Genomic DNA, 16,815 nt, shown 5'->3' on the forward strand with positions numbered 1-16,815 from the left:
CCTACTGAAGTGAAGTCAATTTGTAAATGCCATTCATTTCTTGTTGCATTTGATTAAATTTCACGTAAGACCTATGTCTTAAGCAACCCTGACCAATTAGGCTTTTTTTGAAGTATGGTGGACACTATGGGATTGCACTGTTCAGATTTACCCAAACCAACGTATTGGCCGCCATACTTCAAAATGGCTTATTGAATTTGTCCAGTGCCTTTAAACCTTTCATCTTCAGCATTGCCTACATGTACCAATGAAAAGCGACGAATGCCAGCTCATTTTAAACATTCTATTGCCAAATATTTCTATTAGATTTTGCCACAGGTTTTTGGCTGCGCTATTTACTGTGCAGCCCTTCCAAGGGCAACCAAACTCAATTTGTTGCTTTAGGGCTATATAAGATAATTTTTAGTAATGTCATTTTTATTTTATTTTCAAAATTTTCAAAGGCATACCATGTATGTGAATAACATGTCCTATCACGGGTGGCATGGTTGGCTTGTGCGTAAAGCGCTCGCCTCTCACCTAGTTGACCCCGGTTCGATTCCCAGCCAGGGCCATTGTGAGTTGAGTTGTGTGTTGGTTCTCTGCTGTGCCACAAGGGTTTTCCAGACCATCCGGTTTTCCTCCCTCGTGAAAAAATCAAACACTTTCGATCTTTGTCTGTGCTCCGTGCTCATAATGGGTTGATGTGGCTGGCAGCCAAAGGCGCCCTTGCATGCCTTCTTCTCGAACACGTAGCCACGCCCTTCAAAATTCAGCTCTTAGCTTCGAGTAAGGCCGATTAGCCCCCCAAATTGTTATCTCAGCCTCTTTTTACACTTTCATCCCATTTTTATGGCAAAGCAGTTTATCTCTGTACTTGTTTATCTCAACGTGTCATTTTTTCGAGTTAGGCTGATTTTCTATGTGGCACTTGCTTGAAATAATCCAGCAGTTTAGGATAAAGAAATAGTTATACTACCCTGTACTTCAGCATTTCTTTAAAATAGTCCTCCTTTTCTCTTTTCAGGCGACATTTAAAGTCATAAATGATGGATCTGAGACCAGTGTAATAGAATGTGAAGGAATTGGTCTACAAAGGTAACAATAGAAAGTATTGTTCCATATTGAAATACTATCGTTTATATAATATTTAAAACAGTTCTTTGCTCAAAATGTTTAACTTGTGTATTCAGTCTGTGTTTGGTTTCTCTATGGTCGGACAATTAATGTCTTAATGAGAAACTGAACAAGAAATGTAACTCATTACACACCTTATTACAACATGTGAAGTTTGAAATTGAGGTGTTTCAGAGTTAAAGAGTGCCTAGAAGGTACCTAGAAAGTATTTTAATTTATCTATTAAGTCATGTTTTTTTGAGATTTATTAGGTTAAACTTATAAGGTTTGATTACTGTAGTATTTAATTTAGTGGCAATAGATCAAGAATAAGATCTTCTACTTAAAGGATCTGTACCGTTTGGTAATGACTGAAAATTAATGGCAATAGAAACTTAGGTGGTAAGAAGTACAGCGGCTTTGGATAGTATAATGCACTTTGAGAAACATTTCACTTCAAAGTACTTGGTTTATGGAAAAAGATATAACTTTTCATCCCCCAAAATGTGAATATAAGATTACCACATGTGGTAGTGCTTATTAGACTGTGTATTCCTATTGGGGATTACTCTTTCTGCGTGGACATATTCCCGCCTGAGTTTCGGCAATATCTCAAAAAATGCAACCAGCGACCGGTTCCCGTTGACGTTAACAGTAGCAAACAACCTCCACCTTTGTTGTAACCTGGAATTGTTGATTACGTCATAGACATCTTTTGCTGTGACTCTTTCTAGATGGCTTGTAGTGAATCTTTGTTTATTCACTTGAGCGTGGCTTGGGCTTTGTTCCCCCTGACGGAACATGGCGGTGGCTGTGTCTCAATTGCCAACCAAAGATAAAGAATATGTGGCAGAAAGGCCCTCTTACAAGTTTCGTCTACACGTCTTGAAAAATTGTTCATCAGCAGCACTGCAACTTATTACGAAAACATGCCTCACTCTTGTCTGTTCTTTGAAAGTCAAATTATGTTAATCTGTGCTGCTGTTTGTGTGAATTGGATCGCTTGGTTAATTGTTTTGGGGTCGCGATACAACGGAAGTTCAGCGGCAGTGACATCAGGACACCCTTGATTTCAAAACCGTCAGTGTTAGCAGTGGAATATGCGCGTGTTGCTATTTGTGTGAGGATAGATACAGCACCCCCCCCCAATCGGCACTGAAGGAGTCGTCTAGTAGCACCATTGAGTTGAATAGCTCCACCAGCTCCAAGGAACAGCTGAGCAGATCGTCATTTGGGCCCTGACGATATGAAAAGAACTTCTGCTTCTGCAAGTCCTCCTGCCTTTTTTGACAACACATTTCGCAATGTCAAACTTAGTAATTAATTGGTTCATTCCATTTGGAATTGTAACATCTACAATTTCAAAATCAGCTGAAACAGCACTTCCACAATGGACGTCCCCCTTTTCTCTCAGATTTGACAACATCGTAAGAGTTATTGTCGGTGACATCTATAACACACACACAACAAGAAGAAACAAAAAGAGCAAAATAATCAATACAAAAGATTTTATCATCATTTCCATCTGTAAAAACTTCTCAGTCATTGTCAATGCAGAATGCTCTCTTTAAACGTTTAAAACAAATCATCGAACTGAAACCATGCTAAACATCATGCACTCAATTCAACCGTGTCACTAATTATTTATGCTATTGTTAAAACACTTAGTTATTCCATCAATGTCCAATGTCGATTTGTTAACACGAAGCATTTGGCACACATGCTAAATTGCAGAGCTATACTTTATAGAAACTATGGCTATTTCGTCTCTTTGATAGCATCAACCATTAATCCCTGAAAGACATCTGGATGTTTAACACCCCTGGGGAAGCCAAAGAATTAGTGCACATATACTACTTGAATACATGCGCCGAACTCAGGTCACCAAAGGGCAGAATTGTATTTGAAGATCATGTGCAAAGCCACCTGGTGGTTGCTTCTCTGCTGTTGTCCAGTAGTCTAGTACTAAAATAAGGCTGACATCAGTTTTCCTCTCTGGAGAGAAAGAAACAAATACTCAAATTAACCTTATTATAATCAATCAATCAATCAATCAACAACATTTATTTCCATATACATAATATAAATCATTTGACTTTACAACAAACAAGTATCAAAATTACAATTGTTTCTGAACCAAGTGGTACTATGGAGGGAACCTTTTTTTTTACTACAAAATCACATTTTAAAGACTCTTTCAGATGAGTTGCCTGTCGTTGCCGAGTTTCTGGGCGAGGGTGAGTTGCCAGCTGTTGTGTGGTTTCTGGGCGAGGGGGAGATGCCGCAATTGCCGGGCAGGTCCATACGATCATAATTGTATGCCTTTCGGATTTTTTTTTACATGAGATTGTTTGTAATTTTCTTACCTGGCTTTATTTGCGTAGCTTCTTCTGTTATTTAGGGTTTGGTCGATGTCGTACCGCACTCGTTCCCGCAGCTCATAACTGTTTGAGATGTCGCACGTCTCCATCACCATTGCAATGGCCTTGCTTTACTTTTTGAGAAAATATCCAAACAATATCAATTATCGATATCGAGAATTACAGATTTATTTTAAACACATGTCATGACACGGCGTATCGTGCGGAAACAAGGGTAGGTTTTCCCGTTATTTTCTCCAGACTCCAAATTTTCGCGGGGTTATTATTTTATATATAAGTTGTGATACATGAAGTGTGGGCCTTGGACAATACTGTTTACTGAAAGTGTCCAATGGCTTTAACAGTGTTTTCAGTCCTATGATGTATTCTCCCTATTTTTGTTATGTTTTTAACCACATGTGCTCTAAAGCAGCAATGGTGACTGCAGAAATGTTTGACAAAGAATGTGCACTTTAGAATATTAATGTTAACAACAAGTCAACAAACCTCGTATATTTAAAAATGGGGTATGAAGAGAGGCCACACTCATTTTTATCGTCATCTTTGACACCTATCAATCAATCAATCAATCAATCAACAACATTTATTTCCATACATACATCAAAACAGAAAATTTGATTTACAGAGTCTGAATTTGCATGGAGTCATGGGATGCCTTGTAAAAAAATAACAATGAAATAATAAAACGATGCATATTAACGATAAAGATAAAATGAAACAGGTTAACAGGTGAAAATAAAAACCAGACAAACAAACAATGCAAGAACCACAAGTTGGGTCCTGCCGATCAATTAAACCAAGATTCCAACACCCACTTCATCCGTTGCTGCCAAGATGGTCGCTATATTTTTGAATTTTTCAAGCCTGTTTGGGGAGTTGTTTATATATTGGTGGTTGAGAGTAATTTCTGGAGTTGATTTGCACCTTGCACTTGCTTAACTGCTTGACTCAAAGCTAAATTCAGTCTATGGCACACACAGTGGACTATGCGTGGGATGATGACCACCCATTTGATGCCATGATGGTCGCTATATTCTTGAACTTTTCAAGCCTGTATGGAGAGTTGTTTATATGTTGGTATACGGTTGAGAGCAGCGTCTGTAGTTGATTTGCACCTTGCACTTGCTTAACTGCTTGACTCAAAGCTAAATTCAGTCTGTGGCACACACAGCGGACTATGCGTGGGATGATGACCACCCATTTGCTGCCAAGGTGGCCGCTATATTCTTGAACTTTTCAAGTCTGTTTGGAGAGTTGTTTATATGTTGGTGTATGGTTGAGAGCAGTGTCTGTAGTTGATTTGCACCTTGCACTTGCTTAACTGCTTGACTCAAAGCTAAATTGAGTCTGTGGCACGCACAATGGAATTACATGGGTGGGATGACCACCCATTTTCTGCCAAGATTGTCGCTATATTCTTGAACTTTTCAAGCCTGTTTGGAGAGTTGTTTATATGTTGGTGTATGGTTGAGACATAGAGGTTGAGAGTAATCTCTGGAGTTGATTTGCACCTTGCACTTTAACTCCAGACTCAAAGCTAAATTGAGTCTATGGCGCACACAGTGGACTTACATGGGTGGGATGATGACCACACATTTTCTGCCAAGATGATCACTATATTCTTGAACTTTTCAAGCCTGTTTGGAGAGTTATTGATATGTTGGTGTATGGTTGAGAGCAGCGTCTGTAGTTGATTTGCACCTTGCACTTGCCTCTTCTCAGACTCAAAGCTAAATTGATCCTATATGGGACACACAATGAATATGTGGAATGAATGGCCACCCATTTGCTGTACAGGTTGACAGTATTCTTGAACTTTTTAAGACAGTTTGGAGAGTTGTTGTTATGGTGATATATGAGAGCAACGTCTGGAGTTGATTTCCACCATGCCCTTGTTTAACTTCTCAGACTCAAAGCTAAATTGAGTCTATGGCGCACACAGTGGACTTACATGGGTGGGATGATGACCACACATTTTCTGCCAAGATGATCACTATATTCTTGAACTTTTCAAGCCTGTTTGGAGAGTTATTGATATGTTGGTGTATGGTTGAGAGCAGCGTCTGTAGTTGATTTGCACCTTGCACTTGCCTCTTCTCAGACTCAAAGCTAAATTGATCCTATATGGGACACACAATAAATATGTGGAATGAATGGCCACCCATTTGCTGCACAGGTTGACAGTATTCTTGAACTTTTTAAGACAGTTTGGAGAGTTGTTGTTATGTTGGTGTATGAGAGCAGCGTCTGGAGTTGATTTCCACCTTGCCCTTGTTTAACTTCTCAGACTCGAAGCTCAATTGATCCTATATGGCACCACACACAATGAATATTTGGGATGAATGACCACCCATTTGCTGCCAAGATTGACAGTATTCTTGAACTTTTTAAGACAGTTTGGAGAGTTGTTGTTATGGTGATATATGAGAGCAACGTCTGGAGTTGATTTCCACCATGCCCTTGTTTAATTTCTCAGACTCAAAGCTAAATTGAGTCTATGGCACACACAGTGGACTATGCGTGGGATGATGACCACCCATTTTCTGCTAAGATGGTCGCTATATTCGTGAACTTTTCAAGCCTGTTTGGAAAGTTATTTATATGTTGATATAATGAGAGCAGCGTCTGGAGTTGAGTTCCACCTTGCCCTTGTTTAACTTCTCAGACTCAAAGCTACAAGTTTAGCCTGGCACGCACAGGACTTGCCATTGAGGTAGAAATCTTGACATGCCAAGATGGATGCTATATTCTTGAACTTCACAAGTCTGTTTGGAGAGTTGTTTATATGTTTGAGTATGTTTGAGACATAGAGGTTGAGAGTAAATGTCTGGAGTTGATTTGCACCTTGCACTTTAACTTCAGACTCGAAGCTTAATTTAGCCTATGGCACACGCAGTGGACTTATGGGTGGGATGAAAGGCCACCCAATTACAGCCTGCTCCATTACACCATGGAGGTACACTGAAATATGGCTGAGCCTGGAGGGGGGCTTCGTCCATGGGCTGAGCCAGTGCAGTAGTTGAGTCCCTGTTTTTAGAGTTTTTACTGAGACCAGACTTGAATCCTTCAACACTGGCTGGAAATCTTTGATACTGAAACAATCTCTTGTGTATATTGATTGTTAGAATCTCCTCACTGGTTAGTGAGCTCCACTTTTGACAAATTATCAACCTCAATCCCTCCAGTGTTACCTTATTTTAAAAAGGAAAAATGTCTCATTTTAAATGAAGAAAAATATCTGTACTCTGTAAAAGTTTCACAAATGATGCTAACCAGTGTCATTGCAACTGCTAAAAACACCAATTGTACATGTAGCATTACATGTAGATAGTTTTTTATACCATTTGTATAGTCAAAACGCCGCAGCGAATATTGTGTCCAGGCAGGAACAATAATCCCTATAGCTATACATAATCTGAGAAGCATTGCAGCGGTAGCGCCTCCTATATTCAAATTTTCAGGGATAAAAAGTGATGTACTTTTCAAAAACCGTAGGATGTTGGAGTGATATGTTTCTCCAAATTACTTATACTATACTTTTTATTATGCAAGTTTGTATTGCCATTTAACTTTCATTATCATTACCAATCATATGCAGACACGAAGGCAGTGGACACTATTGGTAATTGGCAAAGACCAGTCTTCTCACTTGGTGTATCTCAACATATGCATAAAATAACAAACCTGTGAAAAATTTGAGCTTAATCGGTCGCCGAAGTTGCGAGATAATAACAAAAGAAAAAACACCCTTGTCACACTAAGTTGTGTGCTTTCAGATGCTTGATTTCGAGAGATCAAATTCTAAATCCGAGGTCTTGAAATCAAGTACGTGGAAAATTACTTCTTTCTCGTAAACTATGTTACTTCAGAGGGAGCTGTTTCCCCATTCCTCAGAACTAAGTAGGTTTTTATGCTAATAATTATTTTGAGTAATTAACAATAGTGTCCACTGCCTTTAAACTCTTTTTCTTTCAATCATTATTTATTTTTGCCGATTATTTTAACACTTTGTTTTAACTTGTATGCGTTGTAAACAAAATTTTTGTCTGATTGTGTTTTAGGGGTCAAATAAGTTAATTACTTTAATAAAGGTTTGCTGAGATCATAATTTTGCTTTGATAATGACATAGTGGGGGCTCAAAAAAGAGCTGGGCCCAATTTCATGGCTCGGCTTACTGCCGAAATATGTGCTTACCATTACCATTCTTTGCTTACATGGCAAGCAAAGAAATTATGCTCTAGCTGTCTAAGCATAGAATGTTCCCTAGAATATAGTGGAGTATGCATTCGCACCCGCAAAAATTCCCTGCTTACCTATGAAATATGCTTGATGTAAGCGCAGAATATTTGCGTACAGTAAGCGAGCCATGAAATTGGGCTCAAGAATGGTGTCCCTGCCCGATGGGGTCAGTGTTATATCTACTACATGTTCCTTCTACCACACACTTTTAAAATGGCAGAAGTAGGAGGATGTTGATGAAGCTTTGTTGATTATGATGCTCAATCATTTGAGGAGTGTTTTGAAAAAATAAAGTTTTGCTTCACATGTATTTAAAAAACAAAATTTAACCAAAGAAACTGAAACACAATTGGACTTTCACCAAATTGTTAAAAAGCTTTAATTGTAAAAGTTTTTAAGATTATTTACATACGGCAGTGTTAATTAAATAGAACCAAATAACAGGCATGATGATTTTCCCATTTAAAAAAAAATAATGTTTAGCTTAAAAAATAAATACAGTGCTATTAATGAGGCTTGGTTGGCTCTTGAAACTGAACAGTTTCCTACTATTTTGTCAAGTACAATGTCATGCCTGGAATTAGAAATTAGCTTTTTGGTTACACAGGGTCTACTTAAATAAGTATAACAAAGAATCATATGTAACGTATAAAACAATATTTATTAAAAACATTTTAAAAGGACATACACAATTAACATGATATGAATTGCAGGTCTGTTATTATGCTGTTAATGTTTGATAGTTCATTAAAAAAAAACACTTATTTTCAAAATTGTGTGCGTGTTCACCCAGTTTATAAATCAGTATAGGCTATCAATGCTGCCAAATGACAAGGGTTATCAAAATAATTTGTAGGCTATCCAATTACATTTTATACTTAAAAAACATCAACAAAAAGCTTGCTCTTCCGTGCCTTATAATATGCACTCTTTAACGGCACTGGATACCTTTGGTAATTGGCAAAGACCAATATTCTCACTTGGGGTATCACAACATAATTAGGCACAAAATAACAAATCTGTTGAAATTTTTGGACTTAATTGGTCATCAAGTTTGTAAGAAAATAATGAACAAAAAAATCACTCTTGTTTCAAAAATTGGTGTGCCTCAACGGGCTTCAGGCCAGAAATCTTTAAACATTTGAGTGGGAAATTACCTCTTTCTCAAAAAGTTTCATACTATCAACAGCTCACCATTGCTCCTTTTATAAAGTAAGTTTTTTTTATGCTAATTATATTGAGTAATTACCAATTGTGTCCAGTGCCTTAAATTAAAAATAATCAGCACATTTTATGAACATACTTTTTATAGCAAATAGTGAACCTCCAGTAGTGTCACCTAACTGATAGATCTATAAAATAACCAATTTGAAGCCAAATAGTTGTATAAGTTATCAGTATAAGACTCAATTTAGATCCTTGGGGGGCACTACTATGTGATGCAATCTCTAAAGACACTTCATTACTCTCGATGTTCTCGATGCTCTCAAAGCTGGCTTCATCTGCAGAAAGACAAAGACAAGAAAGTACAAGAATTAATATAATGCAATATTGGGATAATTTTGTACACAAGGGAATACACGGGTTAGTTCCAATGGCATAATCAAACGTTTTGAACCCAGTAACAACAATTAGGTATGTTGAGACATGGTGGTACTGAAAGTGAGTGTTGGGTAATTTGTTTGTATACACCAAAACCAACCAGTGTGCACATAGTTAAAAAAGTCACATGTATTTTCTAGGACGATTGGAGTATTTTTTGTGACATCCTTAGTTTTTGATGTAGTGTTTTTCTAGCACCTCCACAGTGACATTGTGGCAAACGCTGTGGTGCATGCAAATAGGATAAATTCGAATAATTGGTTATTGAAATCATTGCTCATGAATCAGAAATGACAAAATTAAATTAATCAGAGCACATATACATGTACATCAAACTAACTCTAATATAAGTTTTGAAAGTCAATCATAGAGGAGGCTGGTTTTCCGAAAACTGTGATAGCTTAAAGCAGACTGCCCCTTTAACTACATTAGATAAGATCTTTGTAGAGTGACCAGTTGCAAGCACTGCACTGGGCTAACTTGGGTGAATTCATCTCTGTTATCAGTAAGACAATACCAAGGTGATCCATATTTGAGCCAAGAAGGTTATTGCAAGCATAAACCTTTTTATTTTAGGAATAAATACATTTGCAAGAAAGAATGCAATTTTATTAGATGAAAATGACTGGGCCCAAAAGACAAGGCTATCTGACACTTCATTGAGGCGATTGCCTCCGTCCCCCCTGGTCATTGCCTTAGTGCCCTTGAAATGCTCCCTCATCATAGGATGCCCTTTACCAAGGGGAATATGCCTTGGTGCCCTTGCCCTTTAATACATACCTTGTTTTTTCTTGCATCCTTCTAATTCATGTAAACGACAATCCATGACTCCATCCACGCAGCAACATATGCTACAATTCCTGTACACGTATTGGCCATGAGGGACATCTCCACAGCTATTGTTGATTAGAGTCTCACAGTAGCGGCCTGTAAACCCATCTATGCAGAAACAGAATGTATTCAGGAAGCCTGTGCCTCCGTTCATACAGTGCGAGTCCTGATGAGGTGTGGCTAAAAAAAGAAAGAAAAAAAAAAACTATGGTCAGCTTATTTTATTAATTACAAATTCAATTTCGTTTGAAAACAATTTAAAAGCAAATCACTCAAGCAAAAAAACAAACATATATAGACCTGTTAAAGGCCCCGCATCCGCAGGGCATGGCCTCCGTTGCACCTGGTTTTGGCACTGATGCCCCCTCAGAAGTTTCTTATAGTCTTTAAGATTTGTCAAATGCCCTTTGCATAATAATGTCTATTGACGATTCTCTAATCATGTATCCCTTACACCAATCAAATCGAAAGGGAAAACAATTAATGCATGCTATTTTGAATAATCCAATGAGCATATATATATCGGCTTCCATCTTTATCAACATTGTCAATCAGATTCCGTCGTCCATGCTTAACCCATCCCATTTTTATTGTTCACACTTACAATCTTTACAATTGCAAGTATGGATTAGGAAGCACTTACGGTAGGCTACACCAAACAATAAAAAAAATCTAACATTCAAACAAACAAAATATTTGAATGAACTTGAGTTCTCGAAACTCAATTTGAATAAAAAAAATATTGTTTTATTCGTTCTTCAATTGTAAAAGACCGGGGTGTGTTTTTGTATCTCATCGCTTGATCATGTTGATTATTGCATTGTTCTGCCCTTCTCATAGTCGCCGCGTGATTGAAGTAGTGCCTATACGTCATGGGCGCCATTAAGTTCGGTAACAGCAAATGTTTTGTTACAAAAAACATTTACTTCCCCATGATCCTGGCATGAAATGGCGTCCCCTGCAAGGCGCACCTGCAACTCCGTCTAGTACTGTAAAGGTTGTTGAAGTAGTGCCTACGTCATGGGCGCCATTAAGTTTGGTAAAATGTTGTTATAAAACATTTGCTTCCCCATGAACATCGCATGAAATGGCGTCCCCTGCAAACTTCATCATTTTTGCCAGACGCAAATGCAACTCCGTCTTTTGTAAAAGTGGTTGAAGTAGTGCCTACGTCATGGGCGCCATTAAGTTTGGTAAAATTTTGTTTTAAAACATTTGCTTCCCCATGAACATCGCATGAAATGGCGTCCCTGCAAACTTCATCACTGTTGCAAGGCGCAACTGCAACTCCGTCTTTTGTAAGAGTGTTTGAAGTAGTGCATGCCTTCGTCATGGGCGCCATTTAGTTCGGTAAAAGCAAATGTTTTGTTATAAAACATTTGCTTCCCCGTGGACATCGCATAAAATGGCGTTCCCTGCAAACTTCATCACTTTTCAGCCCGAGTTGCCCTATTGTCCGCCTGGTGTAAGCATGCTTACACCATGAGCAATTGGTTCTCGCTCTAGCGTGATGGAGGTGTGAGCAACACTTTACGATATTTGATAGGAAAAACATTGATCTGAGTAAATTGAGCGAGCCCAGCTGATGCTGTGTCACATACTTCCCATGTCCCCTTGCCTTGGTTATGCTAATCTACACAAGCTTGACACAGGGTCCATGGTGATCACGTCCTCACTGTCTCCATGATTGGTATATAGGTACTTTACCCAGTAATCCAGGGCTAACTGAGGCTTCACTGAACATCACCATGAACCAGTGGGTGTTCTTTGTAAAGCTTAACAATTTGAAAGGCAGGATTAAGGAGTTTCAACGATGCTAAAATAAAAACACTCAATGAAGTTCCAGGGAAGGAGTGACAATTAGCGTTTTGTTACCGATCCCTTGAAGATGGTTCCTTATTGATGAGAGTATTCGGTGTGAGAATAACACAAGCATTAGCGTATAGGGCCTACTTCATGCTTCTTGAGTTCGTTCTACCATAGATTTGCAAACAGAGTAACAGCTGGTATAGGGGGAAGATCATGTTGAGGAGCACAATTTTGGAATTTTGCACTGCGTTACTTTTGGGACATCAACCATTGTTTTATCATAGATCAAGGTTTTAAAAGGGGGTGGAATTGAAACACGATAAAACAAATTTCCAACTGAAAATATTATGTGTGAACATGGAATGCATCTTAAATATCTACCCCACCAATTCTTCTTAAACTGTTGTTTTGTTTTTATTCCCTTTGACACCGAGTTGACAGAGTTGTGTACGAAACGAATCCGAACGTTATAAAAAAAAAATGAAAACGTCACCTAAAGTGAAATAAAAATCCAACCAATGAGAGAGCATCAATCCGGATGTTTTGGGAGCGAGTATTAGTTTTTATTCCGAGCTGCAATGTTTCTGCTTATCCTGCGTCCCTCGCGACAAGTGTCATTTACCATATACAATGTAGTGCCCGGACCAATAAAATGTTGAACTCGTTTTTACGGATTCGGAATTTGTTATAATACAAAATCAAAAAAGTTACTGCGGGTCCGTAGTGAATGAATTCAAAGATTGTGAACCCTGGTTGTTCTGAATTATTTCTTACCAGGTTTATCGTGTGATGCTTGGTCCATCCTTTCCAATGGTGTTCTGTTAGGATTAACAGGTTGTTGTCTTGGCATTGATTCAGTAACAGCATTAGAACCAATTACATCCCGAAATTGACCTGCAATTCATTATGGTACATTTATATGTGATTAAAGGAATTGCATGGTAAGGTATCAATAAATATTGCGTTTCTCCATGGTTTGGTAACACCATTGAGTCTCCTTGCTGAGTATAGATTATGTTTTTTTAAGAACTTGTCTCGCTTTTGAGAACTTGTCTTGCAAGTTTAGAATAAAAAAAAACACAAGACAAGTTCTCAAAAACTAATCTATACAGCAAGTAAATATACACACACGGTATGACCGCAAACCTAATATTTAGATATTATGGTAGCCATGCAAACATTTAAACAACAGATATACATGTTCTTGAAATAATAAGTTTTGTATTCACGGCCACGGATAAGCAGTAGCGCGGCATCGCTTTGTGCATGCTTTTAGTGTTTGTGGGGCTGTTTACTGATAGGCCTATACCTACAGCAAACTTTGCGGGGAAAATTATATTTTGTTCCGAAATTAACCTAAAATAGTTTTAACCTAAGTTCTTTCTGTTCACTTTTCTTTCAATTTTAAAAATGTGATATTTTACAACAAAGATATAATATTGGCCGCCTTTTACACGTTTTTATTGCAAAACAGCCGTGTTTTCTCAGTAAGGCTGTGGGAAGGGCCACCACACATCCCCTTCTGCTATTTGATTTCCCGTGGTCCCATTCCCAAGAAGGTGAATTTGTAATCTACCCCGTAACACAGGTGTTCAGAGTAAACTTACTGCGTGACTCATCAAAGGAGTGTAAATTGAACAAGTTCATTGCAAATTTGCCAACGACAAGAATTACAGGCAGTTTGTTTACTCACGGCATTAGTTGGGCCGAACCGCAATCAAGGCCAAACAATAGTTTAACAAACAAGCATGTTTAAACACACACTTAGAAATAATTATTTGAATAATTCAGTCCATTCTTTTGGCAATGAAATTTCCAGGAATTTAGTAACACGAACCATTGAGGATGAACCTAATTTGGGTAAACAATTCTCACCAACTTCAAAGTAATAAATCTAAAAGGGAATCAATTCTGGATTAATTTTTGTTTAACCTCCATGCAAAACAAAAAACAGGGTGGTGCAAAAAGAAGCGGCAGGAATTATTGCGACAGGAATTATATGAAGTAAAGTCTTTTGTTTCAACCAAGGCCCCATGTGGTTGTTTTTTTAAATAAAAAACATCAGCTTTATGCTCACTTGGATATAAATTACCAAAACCACTTTGAATACACGTTCATGTATTTCACAAAATATTTATTTATAGAAAACATTCCCACGAAACTAGTAGGACAGGAAATAAAAGCTCATCATAATTTTAACATGCTCAGTAAAGACTTCATTGTGACCTTATGCAAGAGACCAACCAAGATCAACCAAGAAAACCAATGAGCTTAGTTTATAAACAAACACAAAGCACACAAACATTATTTTGCTGATTAAATTGTTTTCTTAGTTGATCAAGTTCAGTGTATTTGTTGAGGAACTTCGACACAATATGAAAACTACAAACCATGACAAATTCTTTATTCTTACCTCTTGCAAATTGTGATTCAGGAGAAACCGGTAGAGGAAGCACCAAAAGGAGGACGAACAAACTGCAAAATAAACAAAAAATGTCTTTCATGATTGTGTGAAAAACAAATTTTGTTGCTTCGTCCATTGTGTGAAGATTTGTTTTTTTCCATGTTGATTCGTTTGTAATTGCTTTGTTTTCTGTAAGACACTGATAATAACGTATTCTATCTTTGGTGCTATTAACAAAAAAAAATCCATATGGATCGGTTTACATCGGGAAATAAAGTTTTTTTTAAATCCGGGATCTCATTATTGATTATAAATATCGTAGCAGATACTGATTAAATCTTCTAGTTACAGGCATTGTCTGAATCGATACTGAGCTTTCAATGATGCGTTAATAAAAAACTAAAAAAATTAAAATACTTGAAATCTAAACTCACGGCATGAAGTTTTAAAATTGTTTATTTTGGGAAAGTGTGAAGCAGAAACTTTTCACTAGTCAAAAAAATGTCTTAAACTTTAGATTTAATTAAATTATGTATGGATGCTTGATTTGTAAGAACCTGTACGCTTTGGTATGGAAATAAAGACACTGATTGGTTGAATTTACCACAAAGAACTGTGATTGTTTCTGGAATTGCTTACTGAAAAGCATGAAGAAGCTAAAAGTTTTTTATAAATCAAAACAAGTTTTGAAATTTCAGATCTAAACTTGTTTTCCAAAACTTAAATTACGTTTGGATGCTTGCACGATTAATAATGGTGTACGAAGTGGCAAAGGTACGAAGTGTCCGACATGGAAAGTTATCCCAATTATGTATCTGTTCCTTGGTCACTTGTTGTACCTCGGTCACTTCATAAGCCTAGACGGGCGAGGGGGGGGGGGGAGGTCGGTATTAAAATAATCCGTACTCCGTACTATCAACAGGCCTGTTTGCTTCGTTTTCGAAATGGCAAAGGCACCAAATCATTTTCTCCTTAAAGAAAGTGGACACTATTGGTAATTGTCAAAGACCAGTCTTCTAACTTGGTGTTTCTCAATGTTTTTATGCATAAAATAACAAACCTGTGAAAATTGGAGATCGATTGGTCGTCGGAGTTTCGAGATAACTATGAAAAAAAAAAACTTGTCACACAAGTTGTGTGCTTTCAGATGCTTGATTTCGAGACCTCAAATTCTAAACTTGAGGTCTCAAAATCAAATTCGTTGAAAATTACTTCTTTCTCGAAAACTACGTCTCTTCAGAAGAGGGAGCCGTTTCTCACAATGTTTTATATTATACTATCATAGTATCAACCTCTCCCCATTACTCGTTACCAAGTAAGGTTTTATACTGATAATTATTTCGAGTAATTAACCAATAGTGTCCACTGCCTTTAAAGGGCACTGTCTATATGAGGACATGGTCAATTTCTACTGGAGCATTTCAAGGGCACCAAGGCAGGCAATGACCAGGGGCATGGAGGCAATCGCATTGGTTGCCTAGCCTCCGTACCCCTCCGTGAATTATCAGGCTTGCTTCAATGGTTGCGTCATAAGAAGGTACGAAGTTTCCAGGGGACGAAATGGTCAACCTTTTGTAGGCTTTCGGTAGAACAGCTGTTTATATTCCCCTGAGCAGCTTTTTATATTTTCAAAAGAAGCTCCCCCTGCATGACTTTGCGAGTATACGATGACAAATATTGTCTTTAAAAATAGGCTCAGTTAATAACCATTGGTCCACGGTCTTTCCTCCGAGGAAAGATCATGCATCATTGGGAACATGTTTTTTACAAGCAAAAACGAAAACAACATACTTACCAGAATAAAGTTGTATCTTGCATGACATTGGTGGCTTCTGAGTTAAAATCATATAAAGAAATCGTCTTACTTCATCAGTCTCCCACCAATGAAGATGTTACATCTTCAAGAAAACCGCAATTTCTTTTTCACCACAGAGGAAAGAAATTCAGATCATGGAGGTAAAGAAGTGTCCAGAGATAGCCCAAGTTCCCTCTGATGTTGTCTCAGTACATTGGCAATACATTGCCAAGCCCAAGGCGGGAATGGAGGGGCTAGGCCTTGGTGAGCTAGGCCTTCTATTGTAAACAGAGTCAGTCATGCATACTCAAGTCTGTGTGTCCAGTCATGCATTGGTCATTTCCAGATTCAAAGTTAAACCACCGCTGCTTGATTGACAGTTAAGCCTTTTCACACTCCGAGTACAATGGATGGGTAAGCTCAGCCCACCTATGTAGTCAACGCATTGAGTTGCTTTTCATCTGGGTTTTAATCCCTGGCCACCGAAACAGTAGGTGGTAATTATTCAAGGATCTTATAGGAATGTGTTGTGATAAAGAAAGGTCTGTGCTCGGTGCCATGGAAACTAAACATTTCAATTTCTCGTTATTGGCCCAAATGGCTCGATAATGTTCGTGATGTTAATATGCTTCAGTGATATTTTGTTTTGTTGATTTGT

At 37.9% G+C, this 16,815-nt stretch overlaps 2 protein-coding genes across 3 annotated transcripts in view; one reads left to right on the top strand and one right to left on the bottom strand.

The window, feature by feature from the left end:
• LOC117297537 (RNA 3'-terminal phosphate cyclase-like) overlaps positions 1 to 2,368 on the top strand; it is a 32,989-nt gene extending 30,621 nt beyond the window's left edge. For both annotated transcript variants that reach the window (XM_033780630.1, XM_033780631.1), the window contains one exon: positions 1,007 to 2,368. In XM_033780630.1, the coding sequence (XP_033636521.1) occupies positions 1,007 to 1,081 (75 nt within the window). In that variant the 3' untranslated portion in view covers positions 1,082 to 2,368. The remainder of the gene's footprint in view (positions 1 to 1,006) is intronic.
• Positions 2,369 to 8,725: 6,357 nt separating this feature from the next.
• LOC117297658 lies at positions 8,726 to 16,431 on the bottom strand. Its single transcript, XM_033780806.1, has 5 exons — positions 16,158 to 16,431; positions 14,372 to 14,433; positions 12,733 to 12,852; positions 10,099 to 10,329; positions 8,726 to 9,218 (listed from the first exon to the last, which is right to left on the bottom strand). The coding sequence occupies exons 1-5, from the start codon at positions 16,178 to 16,180 to the stop codon at positions 9,052 to 9,054; spliced, it is 603 nt and encodes a 200-aa protein (XP_033636697.1). The 5' UTR covers positions 16,181 to 16,431; the 3' UTR covers positions 8,726 to 9,051.
• Positions 16,432 to 16,815: the final 384 nt, after the last annotated feature.

Source organism: Asterias rubens, chromosome 12 (genome assembly GCF_902459465.1).
Source record: "Asterias rubens chromosome 12, eAstRub1.3, whole genome shotgun sequence".
Taxonomy (NCBI): Eukaryota; Metazoa; Echinodermata; class Asteroidea; order Forcipulatida; family Asteriidae; genus Asterias; species Asterias rubens.